General features: G+C 41.1%; 1 protein-coding gene across 2 annotated transcripts in view; it reads right to left on the bottom strand.

Moving 5' to 3' along the window:
• Nucleotides 1–24,978, bottom strand: part of SPSB4 (splA/ryanodine receptor domain and SOCS box containing 4) — a 226,591-nt gene that overhangs the window by 60,515 nt on the left and 141,098 nt on the right. For both annotated transcript variants that reach the window (XM_063131504.1, XM_063131505.1), the window contains exon 2: nt 1,180–2,036. In XM_063131504.1, the coding sequence (XP_062987574.1) occupies nt 1,180–1,873 (694 nt within the window). In that variant the 5' untranslated portion in view covers nt 1,874–2,036. The remainder of the gene's footprint in view (nt 1–1,179; nt 2,037–24,978) is intronic.

Below are 24,978 nucleotides of genomic sequence, written 5' to 3'. Positions count from 1 at the left end.
GGTAAAGTGAAGGATTCCAGCAGGGGTATGTGTGTGAAGAGGCGTTCCCTTTTACTACCTGGGGCACATTACTGCCACTGACATTTCAAATCTAGAAGTAGAAACAGCAGCTTCACAAATCGAGGTCACCCCGTATTCCTCCCATCATTCCAGCATACAGAAATGCATAACTGCAATAATGACATCAAATGAAGTTCCTGCACATCCTTAAAAGCAACAGAGCTAAGCATATTCTGTAATGAAGGCCGACTTCAGAAGTCCGCTTGAAGTGAAGGTGCACACTGTTTCTTTGGGATTACTTAAGTAAAGAATGTTCAGCAAAACACAGGGATGGGAAGTGTCACATCTCTTAGTTGAGGCTAAATAAAGGAGATTAAAGGGTTCTCCTCCCCTTTAAAGATTCTCTGGTTCCCTCTGCTGTATAACTGCTGCTTCTGAATATTGATTGCCTGTATTCAAATGTATAAAGCACCAGCTTTGAGCACGGCACTACATAAATAAAGAAACACCCTTGTCCAAGAGGGGCTCACAACTCACGTTTAACCACACATAAGAGTGATTTCATAAATGCACTGGGAAAGGCTCAACAGAAGCTTCCTATACAGAGCAGAACCCAGCTCTCAAGCCTGATTCCCAAAGAAAGACATCATTTTGAAAGGCATTGTATCCTGTAATTCAACAAGGGTCTGTTTTGCAAACATTTTTATTTCAATATTTTGATGTCAGAACTTTCACATCAGAAGTAGAAACAGCAGCTTCACAAACTTGAACTCTTAGATTTTTGCAGTTGTCTAGATTTCAATACACTGGCGGGAGGGAGAGAGAGAAACCATAAACACAAAGCTTAAACCACAAAAGAAGAGAGCAATAACTTCCCTCCACTCTGGCCCTCCAGATTAATAAATTTGGGGAAACGACACGTAAACAAGAGAAAATATTTGTAACATGGGATACCACGGTCATTATAGAATACTAGACATTTGAACCAATCAGTGTGATCTCACTACAGCTACAAATAGCAGCTGCCAGCAGAACCATCCCCAGAAAGGTTATAGAACAGACAAATACACCTCCTACCCCACAGTCCATTTAGAATGGAGGAAAGGTTAAGCTGACCAAGTTAGAAACATATTCCATTGTTCTGAAAAGAAAACAAGAAATGTGTGATGAAACACTTACGATCAAGTCCATTGATGTATCTCATTGTAATTTCACAGTGCCCCCATACTGCACTGACGACAGGATAGAGTTTTTTCCCTTTTAGTCCCCTGAAGGCCACTCCAAGGTACTGTCCATCCACGATGAAGCTAAGCGTCCCTTCATCCATATCCAAAACCACCAGTAAAGAGTCCGGGAGTACAAAAGCCTCATCGGGTTCCAAAAACACAGGATATGTCACTCCAGGCTGATTTTTACAGTTGTGATATAGTTTGTTACGTCCAAGGTCCCAGCCCCACGATTCAGTATTGCTACCAACCAATGATGTATATCCTACAGAATGTAAAGGAGCTTCTGCTGTTGACACTCCAACTACAGCGTGTGTCCCTCGCTGCCTGGTGGGCCAGTGAATCTGCCAGACATGCAGGCCCCTCGTATAGCCAACTTTCCCCCGGATGCAGTCTGTGCTTTGGGCAACCGGATGTCTATGAAAGGTTAGCTTGTCGTCTTCCTTCACAAATATATTTAAGGATCGATCTTCGTTGTTCCAAGCATGTTTGTACTGGACCTCCAAATGGGCCGGGGGCATATCCAGCAGCATATCCAGCCGGGCGGGCTTGCAGAAATCCGGCCCCCTCAGTTCTCGTTTGACGGGTCGGTAAGGGGGCTCCCGCACGTCCACAGACTTTATGCTCCCTGAGATTTTTTGGCCCATTGCTCAGCAGCAGATCGCTTGGCTGCAAGGACTGAAGGGTGGATCTGGGCCCAGTGTTAACTCATGAAAGCACTTTCAAGCTGAGCCAATGACTCGGCGTGTGTCGAGCGGATTTACTTCTCCTTCCTGGAGCCTTTGAGAGCCAATGTTTTCAGAAAACACACTGAAAGAAAGCAGAGAGACACCAGTTAAAAGTAGCCAAGTTGTAGCGCACATATGTATTCTTTTTAAAAAAAAGAGCAAGAGGGAGAGAATTTCTATGATTGGTGCCAAGTTACTTTAAAAAATCAAGAACTTACAATTCTCAGCTCCGTGGCCTTTGTACTACAGTGCTCACTAGCCAGACTGTCTGCTGGATAGATTGAGCCTACTGTGTTCAGAGCACAGACAGCAATTTCCTTCTTTTCATAATAGACACAGACATTCCACACCTTTTGCCCTTCCACCCATATAGCCTAGTCAAAGTTGTCAAGTTGCACAAAGAGTTCCCCTCCATCATTGAGTATGCACAAGACTATATCCATTTTCTTTACATTGCCTTAAAGAAATGGCTTGGGCAACTTCTTACTTTTACCTTCAGCATTCACTTTTCTAAATCTGTATTATTATTATTATTATTATTATTATTATTATTATTATTATTATTATTATTATTATTATACATTTATAAACCACCCCATAGCCGAAGCTTTCTGGGCGGTTTACAAAAGTTAATCCAAGAATGCCCTGTAAGAGAACCCAGAGTAGCCTACCCTGATGATAGAAGAGCTGCAAAATGCAATACTTCTCCCTGCCTCTTGGGCAAAACTCTGTTCATGGTGGTCTTTGGGGAAGGAAGCAGACTAAGTTGAACAACTTATTATTATTATTATTATTTATTTATATAGCACCATCAATGTACATGGTGCTGTACAGATTATACACAGTAAATAGCAAGACCCTGCCGCATAGGCTTACAATCTAATAAAGTTGCAGTAAACAATAAGGAGGGAAAGAGAATGCAAACAGGCACAGGGAACTACCGACAAAGTTATTTACTATACCATATACCACACCTAAAGTCCTAAACGACTTGGGGCCAGGTTACCTGAAGGATCACGTCCTCCCATATATACCTCTCACACATACCTGGTATGCTTTAAGGTAGATTCCTGCATTGAGCAGGGGGTTGGGCTTGATGGCCTTATAGGCCCTTCCAACTCTACTATTCAGCGGTCCTTCTTTGGAGCGCTCAACAAAGAAAGTGGGGTTGGTGGCTACTAAGAAGAATGCCTTTTCTGTTGTGGCACCCAGGTACAGAATGAATTTCCCAGAGATTCTTGCCTGGTGCTTACATTGTGCTCTTTTCGGTGCCAGGAAACACCTTATTTTTCCAGGTATTTTAGCTTTTCAGTTTCTGTTGTTTTAAATGTGTTACTGTATTTTAAATCTTTGTACTGCTGCTTGGTTTTATTTTTCTTTTATACTGTCATTTTAAACTTTTATAGTTTAAAGGTTTAATTTTATAGTTTAATTGCTTTATTTTATAGTTTAAGTGTTATGAACCGCCCAGAGAACTTTGCTTTTGGGCAGTTTAGAAATCTAATAAATAAATAAATAGTTAAACAAACCCATATTTTTCAATGGCGCATTGCATTAAACATGTCACTGGAAAAGAAGCACCTAATATATTGCCTGGCATAAGTTGCGTTATTTGCTCTGCATGTGTTAGTGCAGCTAGGCATGTGTTCTATAAATACACTCACCCATAAGACTGCAAAGTCCACAATTCAGACAAAAGTTTCCAAACTTCAAGTAATGAGCATTTATACAACAGCCGTGAAAAGGAGAATATTTACATGTCCAATCTTAAATAAACAAAGCTCAATTTTGCCAAAACGCAGAATATATGTAAATGACATTGCTTACATCCCAACAACATACGAATACTCCCAACCTATAAGACTGACTTACAAAATGATCATACTTATTTAAGAGAAGGCTGTGGAGATAATTGTATGTTTGCAAATGTTTGGCTAGGTTGTATCTGTTGAACAATATTACGTGTGCAAAGTCCTTATGTCTGAGGTCTTCATAGCACGTTAAGCTCATTAAGAGAGCAATTCTGTGGCCCATAGACAGCATCTGGAAAGCCACAGGATATTCAGCACTTCGACCTCGGAGCCAAGAGTCCGGGCTCCCCCCCCCCCCTTACAGCTAGCATGGAGAGAACCACGCTGGCTGCCTCTTTGACTTCACAAAAGAGACATTGGAGGGAAGGTAAAGGAGGCAGGGAAGGGAATTCTACCTCCTCCCACCACTCCCAATGTTCATACAGAACTATTTTGTGTGTGTAAATACACTTTAGACACCAGCCTTGGCCTTTCCATTTCTCCTTGTTCAACATGTCAAAGTTTATATAGGCTAAGATTGTGGTATGGAAACCTTTGATGTAACTATGCTTTTCCCACAATGTATTCTGGCTACACTTGACAGTGTAGAGCAATTAGCTTTAAGTGGAGAGCTAGCAAGCATCATCTAGATATTAACATACATCTTGAAAGTAGTACTGATATGTAACATAGGAGGCGTACGGTCATCCAATGCACATATTGCATCCTAAATGTACGGTTTACTCACACACACACACACACACACACACACAGAGAGAGAGAGAGAGAGAGAATGAACAATCAGCATCTCAACACTGGTGCTGGAGTACAATATTGCTATTCTCTGTGTCTTCCTGTTGCATCACGTTTTCCTCCTGCCAGACACCATGTATCAGAGCACTTTTTAAAGCCTCCTTAATCACTTAACATGCGCCCACGTTACAGGAACAATGTAGTCAAGGTGAGTAAAGGGATGGTAGAGACAGAAAATGCTTGCATATAGAAATGCCTGCACATGTTAACAGAAAGGAATAGGCAGATGCAGAATGCCTCGTGAGCATTCGTGCTCCCTATAGCTTCTAGAACTGTACGACTAGGTCCCCAGGTTGTAGTTTCTTAAGCCATGCTGACAGAAGATCAACTTCAAAGCCTCCCACTGTCAATATAAGCCTTAAAGTGGGGAGGGGGCAGTTAGCAATGAGATTCCTCGACATTGGTTTCAGTGCACCTGGCCTGCTTGACCTGCACACAAATGCAAGGACAGCAAGATCAGAAGATGCTTTCCGATAATGACATAGGAACAGGAGGGAGAGTGTGCCCGAACTAGCAGTTATCTATCTGGCTGTTCTCAGTCATGGAGGGCAATTCACGGTTCCCCAGATAAGCCAAGGGGTAAGTCAGACTAACAGCATTGCTATCATTCCCTTTCCCTACTCTTCCCAATACAGAATGCAAAAGATTTCTTGATGTGCACCATTGGGGCATATATAAATGCACAGTATTTAAATAACACACATTGCCCCTTCCTTCTGATCTACTTGCAATCAACAGCTGCAGCTAAGATTATGCAAGCTTTTGAAGTTTTCCTATGTTACACACCAAGTTCTTCTGTTTAATGTTGTATGTGTACAAGCAAGAGTTACCTGCAGAAAGAAAGAAAGAAAGAAAGAAAGAAAGAAAGAAAGAAAGAAAGAAAGGCATGACAATTCATTCAGGGCACATCCAAACATCGATTTCTCTGCTAAAACATTTAGTGTTTCTATCAATCGATAACGTGTTTGGGACTTAAAGAAGTTGTGCACCATTGTGCCACCTCTCCCCAAATAAACATTGGGGAGGATAGTGGTAAGGATGCACTAACACTCTGATTAGCTCTTGGTGTAACTGCTGGAGTGGGGCAGTTTGATTTACTCTTTTGAGAACCCTCTTATTAACTCTTACCAGAGGCAGAAATATTTCTGTTTTATGGTTTCCCAAGCATGTCCCACATAGTTGGAAAATGATCAGGTTAAGAGCAATGCATGTATACTGCAGGGAGCAAGCCAAATTCAAGCAGGGTGGGGGAAATGAGTATCAGTTTCACTTTCTAGTGCTTTCAATGAAACTGCCAAAATATTAAAGAATGTTGTTTTCAGCAGTAAGAATGAAATTGGAATCTTACAAAAATTAAGGTGGGTGGGAGATGCTATTTCACCGTTAAAATGCAGCCCGATATATGACAAGATAAACACAGCAGCCTTAGCGCAGTAAAACAATGCTAGTGAAAACATCTGATAAACATTTACACATCTAACGATGATCATTTCTAATCATGGAATAAGAGATGCCATTTGATTAGCAACAAATCATAAATTGAAATGACATCATAATGGATCTATATCATGGATGGACGACTTGGCCTTCCAGATGTTTTTGCCTGTTTGGCCTCTCTCCCATGATTCCTCACCATTAGCTATGCTGGCTAGTGCTGATAGGAGTTGAAGGCCAAAGCATCTGGTGGGCCACAAGTTGCCCACTCCTGATTTACATGGAGTGTTAGATTTTTATTACTGCTGTAGATAAGGGGGGGACTCCCAAAGAAATAACCCCAACACACACCCCTCACTACTACAGTGCTGTAAACTGTTGTGGAGAAAGGGTGAAAACGCTTTTGCACTTACACTCAACCATCCAACGCACACATTACAATTATCAAAACCAAGTTGCTCACCTTGCAAAAAAAAGCCACTGTGCAAAAGGAGCCTTAAAATTGAGCATTTTCCAAAGGCAACAGATATAACACCCCAGGGTTAGTTATTATTGAGCACACGAGCAACAAATTTGTGTCAATTGCCCTGATACTATATATAGCAGCAAGCCAAATTTTCACAGAGTTTCTAAGTTTCTATCTTTCACCAGTGGAAGTTCAAATAGGAAGAGCAGAATTCAGGCAAAGAGTTAAGGGCAGCAGAAAAGAGAATTCAACACACAAGGCAGTTAATTCAGCAGGGAAGCTCTATCGAAGCCATCAGAGCAATGTTAATCTCTGTCGATGCACTTTACTAATCTCAAATGCAGAATTCTGAATCTTAGTAAGGCAACACAGAAAATGCAATTTATTCATTTATTTTAAATCTGGTCAGAAAACACTAAGAATATCAGGTATTGCAGTAAGTTTACTTTATGGGTATTGTTGTTGTTGTTTTTTAAAAAACATAGAACTGAAGTTACGTGGATTCTGGTAGCCTACATTCTGTAACATTCTTGCAATATTCAAAGCTGTCTCAGGGTTGGCCGTAACATTAGGTAGAGGGAGGTGGCCAGCTCAGGTCGCTAATATTGAGTGTCCTGAAATAACAGCAATTTTTTAGTTATTAAATGTGCTTGTGGGATTTTCTGCAACATGTGTCAAAATAACTTGACTGGTCTTGAGTATTATAATTATATCAAGGCGGCCTTATAGTATTTAAAACATATACATTTTAAAATATACCCTATTCCTTCGATTCTAAGACACACTTTTCCCCCCATATAAACATCTCTAAAAATGGGGTGCGTCTTAGAATCGCAGGTGTGTCTTAGGGTTTTTTTTTCCTGTTGATGGTACTGAAATTAGTGTGGGTCTTACAATCGAAGAAATACGGTACAAAAGATACACACACACACTACAATATTAAAACATTAAACATTTAAAATACCCGACAATTTTACAAGTCCTTAACATAGATGGAGGCCCAGATTATTCGCCAAAGGCCTGCCAGAACAAAGATGTTTTTGCCTGCTTCCGAAAGTACACCCAAGGAGGGATGCATTTTCAGCAAGTCTACCTGAACTCTGAGGCATCATAGAATAGTAGAGTTGGAAGTCCATTAAGTCCACATAATATGCACCTAGACTGGGAGAGGGGCATTGCTGCTCTGCCTAAGGCAGCAAAACATCTTGAGCTGCTCTTGCTCAGTATCCATTTGATATCATAGGGCTAGTTACAATATGAAGACCCTATTTGGGAAGAGTGACCATTGCACAAAGTTCACTACCTATCTACATCTATTTTCCTGCACTGGACAGACAGACATCCCCACCCACCATGGGATATAGACAAAAGTAGCAGACAGAAAAAAAGAGTAAAGTAGTTGGAAGTTTCTAAATGCAGTGTCTACCTACAAGTAAACAAACTCTATATTCCTTCACGTTGTAAGTCAGTCAATTACTAGCTGATAAACATTTATTTCAAGTATGTGTACGCACATGGATGAGTTAGTCATCTGTGGCACACCAACAGCCAGCCTAAAAAGGGAGAAAAGAACCATGTCTAGTTTACTAGACCTTCCCTGCTTGATTTCTACTTGGAGTAGTTCAAACTTGCCATCATCAGCATAGGAACAGGTCTGCTGGATCAGACCAAACAGGCAAACCAGATTTTTATTTACTACTATCATTCAACACAGCTTCCAATGTGGTTTACAAAACCAAGGTAAAATACATAAATATAAGCTATAACATCTTATGTTGTATTAACAAACATTAAAATACCTGTCTAGCACTGAAATGTTGGCACTAGGAAGATCTCTCTAGGGAGGGAATTCGTTGAATTAGACACCACAACTGAGTAGGCTGTTATCACAACTGACTTTATCTCGGAGGACAGAGGGACATGCACACGACAGAACAGATCAATGTTGCACCTCACATTATTACAACTTTTTTTGCAACTAAGAATCTAGCGCCTGAATTTGCTTCTCCCCCCACCCCAAATCCCCTTTCCTATTGTGTCATGTTTTTTTAGATTGTAAGCCTGTGGGCAGGGACTGTCTCAAGAAATATTTTTGTAAGCTGCCTTGAGAGCCTTTCTGGCTAAAGGGCGAGATAAAAATGCTAAAATAAACTTTCTGTCCAGTTTTAATGTGAAACCAACATCTGTACAAGTGCTATATCAGAATTAGGAACTTGCAGGGAGTTGTGAAGATGGGGCTGGGGGAGGAAACACAGACATAGCAAACCAGCAAAGTATTTCAGGAACCAACATTAGGATTGAAGACATCTGGAATTTTACTTGTGAGTCCTCAGAAAGAAGGTCATAACCTTGCTTCACAAAGACAAAGACGTTTTCGTTAGAAAGTAAATGCTATAACTTTAAGATATGATTGAATGATCAGACATATGGTAAAGGGCTGGATGGAGCATAATAACAACAACAACAACAACAACAACAACAACAGGAAATTACTAATAAGAGTTTCAGAAGGTATGGCAACATTCTAAAAAAGAATAGACCGAGAGAACATTCATCTCAATCATATGAAATCCCAGACACACAAAATGTTCCTTTGTTATAAAATACGATCAGGCTACAATCCTTCAAACCCACATTTAGGATGCCATTTGGCAGCAGGCTGTGATGCACAAGAAACACATTTAATTGCATTGGTGGTGTTGGGAGGCCTACAGCTTGGTTATTGCTATTGTCGCCACAGGTAATCAGTTCCCAAAATGGAGACCAGATACGTGTTGCATTATCACATATGCAAACAGAAGTGGCTCAGAGTAAACCAAAGCAGAAGGCAGCCCAGAGAAATATGGGATCCTCCCTTTGATAAAATCATTCAGCCTGTTTTCTGAGTGTGGACATTTCTTCTGCCACATTAGCCATCCACATTGAAGTAACCTTGTTAACAGTGTATACTATGTTTTTGATTAGTATTTTATGTATTTTATGATTGCTGTTGTTCCCCGCCTCGATCCAGTCGGAGAGGCAGGTAAGAAATAAATGATGATGATGATGATGATTAACAAGGAGAGGCCACCAGTGAGGGAGGAAGCAGCGGCCAGGCACCTCTCCACTGTGCCTGGGTCCAGCTCCAGCTAAGAGCCCCCTCCCTCCTGCTACCAACTGTCTCTGGAGAGGCCACCAGTGAGGGAGGAAGCAGCAGCCAGGCACCTCTCCACCGTGCCTGGGTCCAGCTCCAGCTAAGAGCCCCCTCCCTCCCGCTACCAACTGTCTCTGGAGAGGCCACCAGTGAGGGAGGAAGCAGCAGCCAGGCACCTCTCCACCGTGCCTGGGTCCAGCTCCAGCTGAGAGCCCCCTCCCTCCTGCTACCAACTGTCTCTGGAGAGGCCACCAGTGAGGGAGGAAGCAGCAGCCAGGCACCTCTCCACCGTGCCTGGGTCCAGCTCCAGCTGAGAGCCCCCTCCCTCCTGCTACCAACTGTCTCTGGAGAGGCCACCAGTGAGGGAGGAAGCAGCAGCCAGGCACCTCTCCACCGTGCCTGGGTCCAGCTCCAGCTAAGAGCCCCCTCCCTCCTGCTACCAACTGTCTCTGGAGAGGCCACCAGTGAGGGAGGAAGCAGCAGCCAGGCACCTCTCCACCGTGCCTGGGTCCAGCTCCAGCTGAGAGCCCCCTCCCTCCTGCTACCAACTGTCTCTGGAGAGGCCACCAGTGAGGGAGGAAGCAGCAGCCAGGCACCTCTCCACCGTGCCTGGGTCCAGCTCCAGCTGAGAGCCCCCTCCCTCCTGCTACCAACTGTCTCTGGAGAGGCCACCAGTGAGGGAGGAAGCAGCAGCCAGGCACCTCTCCACCGTGCCTGGGTCCAGCTCCAGCTGAGAGCCCCCTCCCTCCTGCTACCAACTGTCTCTGGAGAGGCCACCAGTGAGGGAGGAAGCAGCAGCCAGGCACCTCTCCACCGTGCCTGGGTCCAGCTCCAGCTGAGAGCCCCCTCCCTCCTGCTACCAACTGTCTCTGGAGAGGCCACCAGTGAGGGAGGAAGCAGCAGCCAGGCACCTCTCCACTGTGCCTGGGTCCAGCTCCAGCTGAGAGCCCCCTCCCTCCTGCTGTCACCTGTAACTGCTGAACTTTCCAACTAAGATTGTAGTGCCTGAATTTGCTTTCCTTTTCCCCCTCCTCCTCCTCCCTCCCAATCCCCTTTCCTTTTGTGTCATGTCTTTTAGATTGTAAGCCTGTGGGCAGGGACTGTCAAGAAATACCTTTGTAAGCCGCCATGAGAGCCTTTTTTGGCTGAATGGCGGCATAAAAATCCTTAAATAAATAAATAAATAAAAAATCTTGCACCTCTTCAACACTTATACTCAGCCAGTCATATTTTTGCTCTCCAAATACATTATTATTATTATTATTACTAATTTAGATAGCGCCATCAACGTTTATGATGCTGTACAGAACAAAATAAAACAGAATACAAAACACCCTGCCATATGGCTTACATTCTAAAATCACCGTAACAAATCAAACATTTCAGCTTTGATGCAACTAAGGTTTGTCCCAATGTATGCAATTGTTTATTGTTTTCAACTTCTTTTCTCACATTCATAAAACATGCAAGTGGATCACAGGAGGAGTCCTGGCACCCTCCATCATCCATTTTTAAGCTGGTGCAAAAAAATAAAACAAGCAACACCTCAAGGCCAATGAGATAAAAGTGACTAAGGGCTTTTCTACAAAATTGGTCAGGGTTGCAGGACACCTTTTAGCTCAAGAAAGCATTTAAAACGCTAAGTTTGTTTGTTTTTTAACGGCCCCAGAATTGTTGTTTTTAAATGGATACCATTGTTTTATACTGTTTATGGTTTTAAATTTTGTATACTTTTTAATGTTCACTGTTTTTAACTTTTGTAAACCGCCCAGAGAGCTTCGGCTATGGGGCGGTATATAAATGTAATAAATCAATCAAGAGCTAAATTCCATTTTGGAGAATCACCCAGGCCACAATCAAGTGCCTTCTGGGGAACCAAGAGGGCAGGATTAGGGGGCCCAGGGGGCCAGATTTGACCCTTGGGCCTGAGGTTCTGCAGCCCTAACATAGGCTGACCAGCACAACAGAAACTGAACCACCTTTAAGGGCATCACTTTTTCCCCTTATCCCATCAAAGATTTCCCCCATCTCTCACTGTCAAACCTCTGGCAGGAAAAACATAAGAGCCTTTGTGGACCACTCCAAATGTAGAACTCCTTTATTCTAAAAGAAAAGAAAGAAAAAGGAGAGGCTTGATACAATCCAGTGATCTTTCTGAACCACACTAAAACCCTTTTTGTTTTAATGGGAGCTTAGCAATTCTTAACTGGGACTCTGTGTGTGTTGCTTAACTCATTGGCATATTCTACATTAGAAAAGATAATTTCACTTTTCGGAAACAAAAACACAGTTGTACTTGAGCTTCCAGAAAACCATATGGACAAAGCTTTTAAAACACTCCAGGATGAAATTAAAGCAAAAGAAAATTCACCATTTACTTCAGTTATGAAAAATGAATTGTATTACAGGACTCTATAAAAGTCCATATTATGCTTTTGGCTACGTACAGACTTCAATCAAAATACAAATGCAGTGTGCGTAGAAGAAGGATACACATTAATAAAGATCAATGCAATTTCGGAGTCACAAATTAGTGTAAATTTTATTTCATTTTTAAAGAGTATATTTGCCATGGGAGTTTATGTATTTGCAGTAACTAAAACCTTCAGTTCGTTCCTATAACACTGCATAGATATTTCTGAGAAGAGCAGCTAGTACCTATATCCTGAAAAGCAAAGAGAAAAGTCTACCAGAATGCCTTGCAGTCTCCACTAGCAGAGGACCCTGCTATGTGTTTCACCTGTTTAAAGTTTAAACACTTTGCAGCTCAACTTTCAAGTCTCACACAGACACATGAATGTTCCAGCAGGTTTTAACCACTGGTAAAAGCAATGCCCTTAGCAAAAACAAAACAAAGCAAAACAAAAAAGATAGAAGCTAGAGAATAATATACTTTCATTTAAAGAGTGATACTATAACATTGAAGAGAGCTGCCAATTGTATGAGAGAGATTAAGGGATTGCACAGTATTCCCTGGGGAAGGACCTTGCTGGTATAATTTGGAGGAAGTATTACAGTTCAGCCAAGCAATAAAAATGAGGTTGATTAGTTTGCCAATGACAAAAGGCAAGAATACACCCCACTGAGAAGAGGCATTATTTACTTTCAAACTTCTACCATCATCTATTGATGATGTGACAATAGCTTTCACAATGGCTCAAAAATACTTTGGTGGTAGAGGGGGCTGGCAGAGGAGAGATCTCTTTATGCTATGTGGCAACACTGTAGGAGAATTTCAATTATAAGACCATGAATGAAGCCGGAATGAATTCTACACATTAGCCACTGCTGAGGATTTACAGCTTAGTATCCTGTTTCTCAAAAGATTCGTACTCTTGAATTGTTTCCAAAGAGCTCTGAAGTTCTGGAAAAAGTTTCAAAAAGTATATAGAACTTTTATATACACAAATATTAAGGAATATGAAAAGCCAAAGTAGCATCTTGTTGAGGTTTGACAGGCTGTTTACATAACACTTTTTGGAAAAGAACAAACTACATTTCTAAGCCTAATTGAGCTTAGAGATCACAACAATAGATTTGCCCAAAATAGATGCTTACTTGAGAAAACTTAAAGAAAGCCAAAGTAATCTAATACCAGAATAATCTTATGCATACTTACATGAAGAGTAAACCACAATGAATTCAATGGAGCTTACTTCTGAGTAAACAAGCACAGGAAGAGGCTTCAAAAGTTAGAAGTATCACTCAGCTAAATTGAAGGAATCCTTGAAAGTCATTAACAATTTCTTACATCTAGTTATGAATCACCAGGTTATTAATGTTATATATGAAAAACTTAAGCAAGTTAAAAAAAAACCTAAATATTTATTGAGCAGGATCCACAGCCCTTTAAACTGTTTACTACATATTTAATTGTAAAAGTATTTTTAAGTCACTTTGCATCCCAAGGTGACTAACAGTTTAAAACTTTAGAACAATTTTAAACTTACACAATTATTATTATTATTATTATTTATTTATAAAGCACCATCAATGTACATGGTGCTGTACAGAGTAAAACAGTAAATAGCAAGTAAATAACAAAGTAGAGATAATTCAGAAGTATGCACAGTATTCCCCTCAATAAACATATAATCCTAGCTATAAACTGACCTAGAGACCCAAATGAACTTAGAATGTAATTTCCATCATTCTGACAATCTAAATTTGACAACTACATTTGAGTGTTAGCATAGGAACATCTGTTCTATATTTACCTGCCAGTGTGGGTGGGGGGATGATCCCTGCTTTTTTCCACCATAAAACAACAAGAACACAAGCCTACCTGGTGGCTACCAGTTGAAAGTAGAGGTTGATTAGTTCCAGCTGAATCTGGGAGGAAACCAGCTGACCACCGGTGAATATATATAATGGATTCAAGACTACAAACCAGAACACAAGTTCTGAATCTGCTTCTGAGTATGAGTTGTAGTTCAGGAACATAAGTTAGAGTTTATTAAGAATTGGAGTACTTTCTTCCTTTCTTTTAAAGGTTTATACAATAGCTTCAGTCCTAAGTATATTGACCATGAAGTAATTCCATGGGGCTTACTTCCAAATAAGGTTACTTAGGATTATGATGAGTATCTACTAAGTTAGCTCTAAGGGGAAACAAATGTACATTGTGGCAACTTTGGTGCTAAACTAGACAATAATTAACAGCAGATATATGAAAACTAGAATACTCTACCATAAATCTATTATTAACACAAGTTATAGCAGTTAAGACTCTGATAGGGGAGATCCAGGTTTAAATCTCTACCTAGCCTTAAGCTTACTGAACTTGGGCTCATCACTATTTCACAGCCCAATGTACCTTTCCGGATTGTTGTGAAGATAAGGAGGGCAGAGAACAAGTTAGTAAGCTGTTCTGAGCTCTTCCGGGAAATTGTGAGTTAAATATGCTAACATTTTATTTATAAATTCCTAGGTGATATATGTGGTCAAACTTTTCTTGCTTATATGGAACTTCTGTTTATGAACATATTAGGCCTAATGTCTAAAATAAAACATAAGTTCCTGGAAAACTGGTGGACAAAGTTAGATTGATAGTGGAACGTCTGCTCAAAACAAAATAAATAAGATATGAACAATTTAAAATAGCTGCTAGATAAGTCAACCATGCTATACATCAAACTTCCTATTTCATACCTAAGAATTTTGTTGCATTATAAGAATGTGTTTGGTGTGACGTAGATATCCTTTTTAGTCATTTGGAGGGTTGAAACACCTGCCATTGCTAGGGATTTCTATTAGAAAGTGTACTGCCTTAGCATAGGTGTAAGAAAAGATTTAAACAAATACAAAACACAACCAATTAGACAGAGATGCAACTTATTCAATACATCAGCAAAGAATGTTTTACAAAGCTTTTACAAACTCTGCTGGCCACCATTAGGGTGACCATATTTTGGAAACCAAAAAGGAGGACAATATGGCCGCCCTCAAGGAGGCATGCCCACCTCAACATGCCCAGCCCCCAAGGCGGGACCATCTTGACATGACCGGCCCCCAAGGGAGTGTGGTCTTGGTCACATGACAATATGGCCACCCTCAAGAAGGCGTGCCCACCCCAACATGCCCAGCCTTAGAAATTCCTTAGAAACAGAATAAAATCTCTTAGTGCAATTGGATTATCCTAAAGGGCTGTTGTGTCGCTAAAACAGTTTGACTAATGCTCATCATCATCTAGTAACAACTTTCCACAGATAAACATGCACAATTTAGGGAGGATGGCGAGGAGAGGAAAGACCAACCTCAAAGCCCTACTTTCATGCCACATGTGACTATTTATTATTATTTCATTTAGATCCTGCCTTTTTTCCTCCAAGGAACCCGAGGTAGCATACATAATCTTCCGCCTCTCCATTTTATCCTCACAAAAACAACCCTGTAAGGTAGGTTGGGCTGAGAGTCTGTGACTGGCTCAAAGTCATCTAATGAGCTGCATGGCCAAGTGGGGACTAGAACCCAGATCTGGCAAGTCCCAGTCCAACACTCAAACCACTATGCCACACTGGATTAGACAATGGCAGGGCCTGTCCCCATAGAAAATGAATGGAGAACCTCCAGCCCACAGGGTGGATGCAGCCCCTGGGGGTTTCCATTCCTGTGCAAGCTTCTTTTGCTGTTAACTCTGATCACTGATTGGTGATAAGAGCATATTTAAAAGAATTTAAACTTTAAATATCCTGCAAAGAAAGGGATAGTTGCAAAGATTTTGAGCAGTGCCTTTTGCAGGCAAGAGAGCTGCTGCACAGAATTAAGATGTGCATTTTACAGACCAGAGACCTGCTTACTTGTGAGTAGACATGCAGAGACTTTGAATTTAGGATGCTCATTAAAAGTGTTGCAGAGTAATTCAGACATTCAGAAGTCTTGTCCTGCTTGCTTCTGAGTAGGGTTAGACACACAGACGCGCAGGCAGGCAGTGCTGCTTGCACCTGCCCGGCGGCCAGTTAGAGCACGCTCCTTCTGCGCCTGCCCACAGCCCCCTTCCTCCTCCCTCAGCAGCAGGAAAGGAGGCGCCGCACCACCGGCTAGACTTGCGTGCACGAGGAGGAGGAGCAGGAGAAAGAAGGTGGGGCAGCCGTGGCTGTCTCACCTCATTTTCCCCGCAGTCGAGTTCTGCTGCAGTCAAGCTCTGCGCAGCCACCTCTGGCCCGCGTTCCCCTCCTCACTGTGCAGCGGGAAGTTTCCCCGGCCTGAGATTCAGCGGCGGCGCATCTGCTGCAAAAGCAGCAGTGGCTTAGTGTAGATCTGGCCCAGGTGAACAGGCAGAGGAAGCAAGGAGCAAGTACAAGACACTCGGAGGGGAGGGGGAGGGAGACGGAAACAGGTCTTCCAAGGTCCTCCCCCACGCCACTCTGGGTGATTTCTTGGCCTCCATGATCGTGGCGGGGAAGAAAAGGGCTGGAGCGGCATGGGGGAGATCAGAACTCCCAGACATTTTAATTATTACATTTCCCCCCAGATGCTGGATTCCCCCCCCCATTTCCGGACTTGTCCTGGGGAATCTGGACGTATGGTCATGCTAGTCACCATTTCTCTCCCACAAATTCTCTGCACATGCCAAAGAATTTAGGAGAGTGGCAGAGCCTGTCTCTCTTACTAGGCAGGAAAGGAAAGACCCCTCTCCAGCACATTCTATGCTTGGGGGATGGAAGGGGTCTCTCAGTTTGTCCTGGGTAACTTAGAATAGAAAACTGCAAAGAAAACAACTACAAAAAAAATCTATTTAAAAACTTCTACCCCATTTCTCTTTAAAAATTCAAAACAGCTTACACAATTAAACACATTAGAAAAACAAATTCATTAATGAAAACAATACAGGAAGAGCAAGTTTAAAACATCATTAGTAGTTTCCATTTGTACACAAACGTATCTTTATGGCTTGTTTATTATATCCACTTTGAGAGAGATTTTTTATTATATCCACTTTGAGAGGTTTCATCCTTTAAAGGTGACCTACAAATAATTTTAGATAAAATAACTCTTTTTATAGTTAAAGCATGCGGCAAATGCTCCTTTTTGGTTGACAGTGCAATAGTCAATACTTATCAGAAATCTCTAGCCAATGTCATTAGAAATACACAAATTTATTGAAAGAAGACTGAGGGAGCAATCCTATGTCCCCCACCTCTCCCTGACAGTGTCTAGTGGGGGACATAGGATTGTTCAGTTTCTGGGCTCCAAGGTTGGAAAAAGGGCTCTGACCTTGGAGCTCAGAAACCACACTCCACTCCCCATCGTGCCCAGTGTGGTTCTTGCTACATCTCCATGCTTGGATTGTAAAGCTAGCAGCAGGGAGGGGAGGAGACTGGGGATGCAGTCATGACTTTTCTCAAGGCTGCACCAGCTACCTTCCCTCCCCTTCCAAAGTGGTACTGCTAGAAAGGCAAAATGCAGGGCAGCTTGAGAGTGGAGGCAAAGATCACCTCCACCTTTCAGCAGCCCTGCATTGGATACTTCGCAGCCTCTGATTTCCAAGGCTGCCAGCTATCTTCATAAGATTATGCCCTAAGGCTATCCTATACTCACTTATGTGGGTGTAAGCCACATTTTACTTAATGAGGCTTAATTCTGAGGAGACATGCATAGGATTGTGCTATTAGGTTCTAATACTCCCTAACAACCTAAGGGAAAAGAGGCATTGTAACTAACAGAAGTTAAGACATCCCAACTGTGTAAGGTTTTGCAAACCATGTGTGTATTGCTTAATGCAATATGTATATCCAAAAGCTATGAAATTGTCCAAGTGAAGCAGATGCTTTGCTTCAATTTGCAGGCTGGGGGGTGGGATGAGATTCCAAACCGTGAAACTAATAATTCATTTATGTTGCACTATGCTTTGTGGGAGTCCAAAACAAAGGAGATTAGTGCCAGACCCCAGACTGCCCTGTGGCCTTCACAAGTTGGAGGATGCAATACCTCGCATTGGCCCAGACATGCCTTTTTGATTATGACAGACCAGCCTATGATGTGGTAGAATGGGAAAATACTGTAAACAGAGAGCCAAGAAGTCCGGTTTCCTAAATTCCAAGAGCAGGAATGGTGTGACCCACCACACACAAATTGCCTGTCTTCTGCCTACCTGCCTGCTGAATTAGAGTTCAGTCCAGTGTCTTATTCTGAATGAGGTCCCTATTTGAACTGGTTATAAAAGACTATTGCTGCAAATGCAGTGTCATCCTTGGTTTCCTGCCAGGCAGTGTTCTAGAGCCTGTTCACTGGCAGACAATTCTCATTACAGAATGTGTCATCTAAAGAAGAGTGACTCTGTGTGTGTGTGTGTGTGGTCTTTTTACAATATAGAGGTAGAGAATCTTCATCTGGCTCTCTATTCTTAATTATTTAGGTAACCGAGGAGATTTCTTAAAATAGCAATTATATTCTTAACAGGGAATATCAGGGTAGCAAAGGAAAAATCTACCCAGGCAGGCAGTACCAATATCAGCCATCCAGTCCCTAACGGTGCAATTCTATGCTTGTCTCCTCAGAAGGAAGTCATAGTTAAATGGGGCTTACTCCCAGGTAAGAATATATAGAATTGCAACCTAAATCAGTGGGGGTGGGGGGAGAATCCATCCACAACATTGTCTCTAACTGCATGGCATGCTGCCTGCAAGGAAGGGAATGCCTTTCTGCTGATGTTGAGTCATATTTAAGTTTGGCTTGAAAAATGTTGTCTCAGGAAGTGAATTTTAAATATACGGCCACTAAGGGCCATTCTAGACATGACGTCAGTTGTGTTATTACATGACCTTGTGGAAGGATAGTTCAATGCACAACTGTTCTGCTCTTACCCTTGCTTTTGTTTCCTAGTATTCACGCTTAGTAAAGATTCCTGCAATGCAAATTTGGCAGACCAGAAACATACAAAGCCTTTCCTTTGCTGGCATATCATGGATTAGATTGCCATACAAACTCCAAGTAACTGCAGCAATGGTTATGTCTGGACCCCTCCGTTTTGTAGTACGCTTCCCTGATGTTTCTGCACAACAACAACCATTATTATTATTATTATTATTATTATTATTATTATTATTATTTATTGCATTTGTATACCGCCCCATAGCCGAAGTTCTCCGGGCGGTTCACATAAAATAAAATCATGTGACACATGTAATGCTGCTATATATTGGCCAAAGTCACAGATTCATACTTTAAAATAATAACTTCTGCATTTGTTTTTATTCCAGGAATAGAAGCCTGGCATATATATTTAATTTTGTAATAATAATATAGTTATTGGCATCCTCATGTGTATAAAATTTAGCACTTCTTGAACCATGGCATTAACAAAATCCAAATTGCTTGCAAACAAACATTCTATGTGTGTGCTTTAAATGAGAATATCAGAAATGAACAGCATCTTACACCTTCTCCCCACTATGAGTTAAAACCAACATTGCACAAGTGAAAGTTGGCTAGCACAATGGGACTTTCTCCTCCCCCCACCTTACCCCGCAGCCTTCTGCGCTGCCCAAAAATCTGCTCCGCTGCCCAAAAATCTGCTCCGGAAGTTTTTGAGGACATGCAGGTGGGAGACGGCATCACCCTGGATTTGTCAGGGAAATGCCAACATTAGATCCAACCCAATTAGTACAGCATAACCATTCATCATGCTCTTCCAGCCTCAGCCTCTATCTTTACCAGATTTGTGAAGTGTTGGTGAACCGTCCCAAAGCGGCTTTTGTTGTTGTTATGCACACAACCATATTCAAAGTTGTGAAAAGCAAGTCATAATATCCATAGGAATGTGCAGCTGCAAAGGTATAAATTAAATCTAAGTAAGGCAATATTGTATATGGCTGACAATTGCTAAACCACACGGACTGTGCTGTTAGTAGGATGTGCATCAGAGGCACTGTGAGAACTGCAAAATAACTCATTTCCCAATTAGTCAAAAGCTTGGTGATATGATGCAGTATGAGAAGGCATTCTACCAATTCTGCAGATACATGTAACACAGTCCTATGCTCACTTAGTATAATTCTATGCCTGTCTACTCATAAATCCAATGAGACTTTTTTTGGGTAAGAGTGTACAGGATTGGAGCCTTACTTGGGAGTAAACACAGTGAGATTTATTCCTGAGCAAACATGAGTAGGATTACACTGTAAGCCTTAATTTAAATTTTACCTCTTCAGAAAATCACCTAGAGCATTTTTGTCAGTGGGAAAATAGTACATCCCCAGTACTAATTTATTTTTGCAGCCTGTATAGTAATTCTGGGGAGAAGAGTTACCCTTTTGAGTTTTCTAGTTTGCCTGACATTATGCTCTGTACTGAGTGACATCCAGGATGCCATTCCCTGTCCCTCCCATAAGGTTTGTACCAAGAAATGATCGTAACCCACTGGTTCTCTCCATTCTACCACCAGGTTCCCATTACATGCACTATATCTATTTTCTCCTTTAAAATCAAGCACTCTAACTCCCCATATAGGCCTGGAGACTTCTATTCCATTAACATGGAAACAAAGACAGATAATGGTGAATGAAAAACTAAAATAGAAGTACAGACTATTAAGATGCAGCAACCTCAGTGGTAATGCTGGAGCAAGCCCCCAAAACCCGCAGCCATCCAATCTAATCACAAAACAAAACATAAAAGACATTAGGGCACACAACAAGATACAGTGATGTGGGTTTTCTAGGGTGGGGATGAATTGGAAAATTCACTGGGTCATTTGCACAGGAAAAAATTCAGTTTCCATTGACAAATGTTCTGATGCTCTAGAGCAGGGGTGGGCAACTTGGCCACAACACACATGATACCTCACCATTGGGTATGTTAGCTAAAGCTAACGGGAGCTGCTGGCCCAAACATCTGGAGAGCTACAAGTTGCCTATCCCTACTATAGAAAGACCTAATTAAGCAAGTTTTACTTGTGTTTAATAAATAAAGCTAAAAAAAAGTACTCTGTATTAACTTTTTGTCCCAATATCTGAACTGAAATATTTGAGGGGAAACACTAAAGCACATTTCATTGATTTAAATGCTGTATTATATAGACATTTTTATTGAAATACTTATAAAAATGTAAAGCCAATAGCATGTTCCTCCTTTACATTGTGGAAATTTAAGGATGAAAAACAAAAGTACTGAAAACTAATGACACACTAATTAATCTTCACATCTTGGGCATTATGAAAGATAGCTGTAAAAAATATCCCAATTTTGGATTTTACTAGTACTCAGTAAATAAGAACATAGTGCCATGCTGGAGCAGACCAAGGATCCATCTAGTCCAGCACTCTGTTCACACAGTGGCCAACCAGCCATCGGCCAGGGACCAACAAGGCAGGACATGGTGCAACAGCACCCTCTCACCCATGATCCCCAGCAGCTGGTGCATATAGGCTTACTACCTCTGATACTGGAGGTAGCACATAGCTATCATAACTAATAGCCATTGATAGTCTTGTCTTCCAGGAATTTATCCAACCCCCTTTTAAAGCCATTCAAATTGATGGCCATCACATCTTGTGATAGTGAATTCCATAGTTTAACTATGCACTGCGTGAAAAAATTGCTTAAAGAGTAGGAGCATGTAAGTAATGATGTAATTGGCCCTTAATTAAATTTGAAGCTTACTATATTAACAGAACCAAGAATGGGAATGGTAAAGCATTACCAGGGAACTTTCACTGAGAAGTATTTGGTGACTTGTAGGTAAATTGTTCCAGCTGACCCCCCCACCCCCCCAAAAAAAACAGAATAAAAAAAGTGATGCACTGAATTCACAAGTTCATTTGTTTGGGAACCTTTATCTCGCCCTTCTAATATATGCACATTACTCAAGGTGGCTTTCAACAGTTAAGATCACAATTTCACACCCACCCACCCACCCCAAACAGCATCAAGCTAAATGCAGTAGAGGTAAGGATAAAACCTTACCTCATAAAACACCCCCCAAGTTAAAATAGAAGATCCTGTCTGCCAGATCTTCGGCAACAGCAGACTATTATGAATGGATAGGTTTTAGGTAATGTTGGCCTTCTATTTTTATATATTTCATTTTCTTTCAGCCTGCTCTTCTTCCATGGAACTCTTGATGGAATACCAGGTTCTTCTTCCTTCCTATGTTATCCTCACAAAGGCTTTATGAGGTGAATTAGACTGAGAGATGGTAACTGGTTCAAACCCACTGAAGCATGAAGCTCAGCACTGGTGTTAATCGAACGTACCAGCCATTACAGTGCACCCACTCTTAATGTGGTTCGTTTACTTTATTTTGCTTTTGTTAAGCTTTAAGCTCCAAGCCATTAAACACTATTACAGCTTTGTTGACTTGTATGGTTTCTAAGGTTAGAGGAAGGAAATTGAGTTTATGTCAGCCTTCAACCTAAATACATAAAATTACCAACTGTGGATTTAAGATCTGCACCATATAGATTCACAACTATGGGTATACACAGACATCCATTTACCATGTGGTAAGAACTAACTATAGTGATCATGCCACCATGGGGTAAGTTGATCATCTGTGGTGTCTGCCTATGGAGAGAATGTTACCTAACATCTGCAACCCATTATAACATAAGGAAGAAAGAGTGTTCTGATAGATAGATAGATCTCAAACCTATACACTGTCATTTTAATAGCCAGCTCATCTCATCTGCACAAAGCACAGCTAAGTAATTTGTGTAGTTACTCAAGTGCCATGGTAAAACCTCTGACTGATCAATAAGTACAGTACATAAAGACAAGAATTATACATTTTGCTTAAGGTTAGCAGTAGCTTTAGTTATCCTTTTTCTATCTTTGTCCATTTCCTCAAGAAAATAAAAATGTTCCCCCTGCACTTTACAGAATACATGATGTGTTCCCCCTTTGCTTGCTTGTTCACTGTGTAATCTGATTTGAGATTTTATATGGATAAGAGTTATTGAAAATGAAGAGATAGATACAAACAGGGTTGATCTGATTTAAGTCAAATTGATTTAAATCATGATTTAAATTGCTTCTCTGAAGAACTTAATTTTAATGATTTAAATCACAGTTTAAATAACTAGTGAGGAAGATTCTATTTTTAGTAGAAGTACATTATTGTTTAATACATATTCAGAGATATAGAAGGTAGCTACACACTAAACAATAATTCTGAATTACTTTTGCATTAATTTTCATCAAAATTGAGATTATAATTTAGTACTAAAGCAGAATGAACTTGTGAAGTCATTCAGGAGATGAACCAGTTCAAAACTGTTTAAGCCATCATATTTTCATCATGATATGCCATAATTACCACCACCAAACAGGATTTTAAATTGTTCTAACAAGATTGTTGAAGAAGAAAACTAACCAGTAGTATAAACAAACAACATTAACAAAACACGCACATGGAGAGACAGAGAGAATACACTACTTGCAGTGCAGAATAGGGCTGAACAGGTTATCTTTTATCTCCAAAAACTGCTGTTAACACATTCATAGAATGTATAATTAGTATTCATGATGATATCTTTGACCTATGCACTTTTTTTAACTAACTGTTTTAAGTAAATTTCAAAATCTAATTTAAATCTGACAGTTTTGATTTATTCATTTTTAAAATAAATTTTTATCAACCCAGGATACAAAGAGGGTGAAGAAAAGCAAGTGCTGATCACACATCCTGTGGGAGCGGATAGCATAGGATTATTCTACGAAAAGCAAACTGGCAACGAGGAAAGCATACATGCACAAGGCAACTGGATTAGATGTGCAAAATGCAACTGAGAAATCTCACTGTTCATATGTATCCTAAAACAGCACCTACGTAAGTGATGCTGTTGTTCCTTTCACATGAACCAGAGTTGGCACAGAGATGTGTAAAATGTCTCATAAAAATGTACTATTGTAGGGATGTGGAACCTCCAGGCTGTGGAGGTTCTGCATCCATCCTGTGAAGCCTCCTTGCATTCCTCCAGGAGGCAAGGGTTGGCCTCCAAGCACCCCCCCCTCGGGGGTGGGGAAAACCTGCTGTTATCTTCTACTTCAGATCAGAAGTAACTTGAGAGTTGTGGGAGCTGGCCAGGTAGCTTCGTGCAGTGCGCAAACCCCCTGATGGGTATGTTTAATGCATGAAGCCAGGGACTCAGTTTGCACTGCCCCTCTTCCTAGCACCAACCAACCAACCTGACACAGCACTGGGGAAAGTAGAGGCCTTCCCAGAATCAGCCTAATTGACATGGAACTCCATGCCTCTCCCAACATCAAAAAAGACAAAAGGGGTGGAGTGATTATGTCAGTGGGGCAGTGCCACACCCATTGACATTATCCAGCCCATGCGGTGGGGTGTAATTTGGCTCTCCACTCCATTCTAGTTCACCACTCCCTGCTCTACTCTTTGAAATGCCACCAGGCCATCTTCAACTTGGCTCTGATAATCTAGTTGTTTTATACTGACATTCTAATATATATATTTTACAGCCCTTGTACTAATGTTTGTTCCCATTCAATACTATTAATGAGGTAAGATTTGCTTCTTGATTACAAAATCAGACCATGTATCCTCATGGAATAGCAGTGACTGCTGGTTCCATGCTCTGTTGGCCTAAGGCCTAGATTTGCAAGTTCCACTAATATTTGAAGATTCAAATTTAAGCTGAAGGAACTCCAGCAACATGCAAACACACCCTTCAAATGCATAAAAAGAACTTTATCCTGAGAAGCTAAGAGTGGAAACTGGTGGATCTTACCATCATTCAAACTGGGATTTACAGCTTAAGAACACTCTTACTAAAGTGATGTTGCTAACATCCAAAAAGGTTGTAAATAAAGGAGGTCAGAGGAACGGCAGTAGCAGCTGGTAGTAATGCTTTGAAAACCAAAGAGGAAAAGAAAGGTAGTTGTCTAGAAGGAATCTTTTCTTTTGTCTTGTTTTGTTTTTTAAAAA

The sequence above is a fragment of the Elgaria multicarinata genome, chromosome 8, assembly GCF_023053635.1.
Source record: "Elgaria multicarinata webbii isolate HBS135686 ecotype San Diego chromosome 8, rElgMul1.1.pri, whole genome shotgun sequence".
Classification (NCBI taxonomy): domain Eukaryota; kingdom Metazoa; phylum Chordata; class Lepidosauria; order Squamata; family Anguidae; genus Elgaria; species Elgaria multicarinata.
This window is presented reverse-complemented; position numbering and strand designations above follow the sequence as displayed.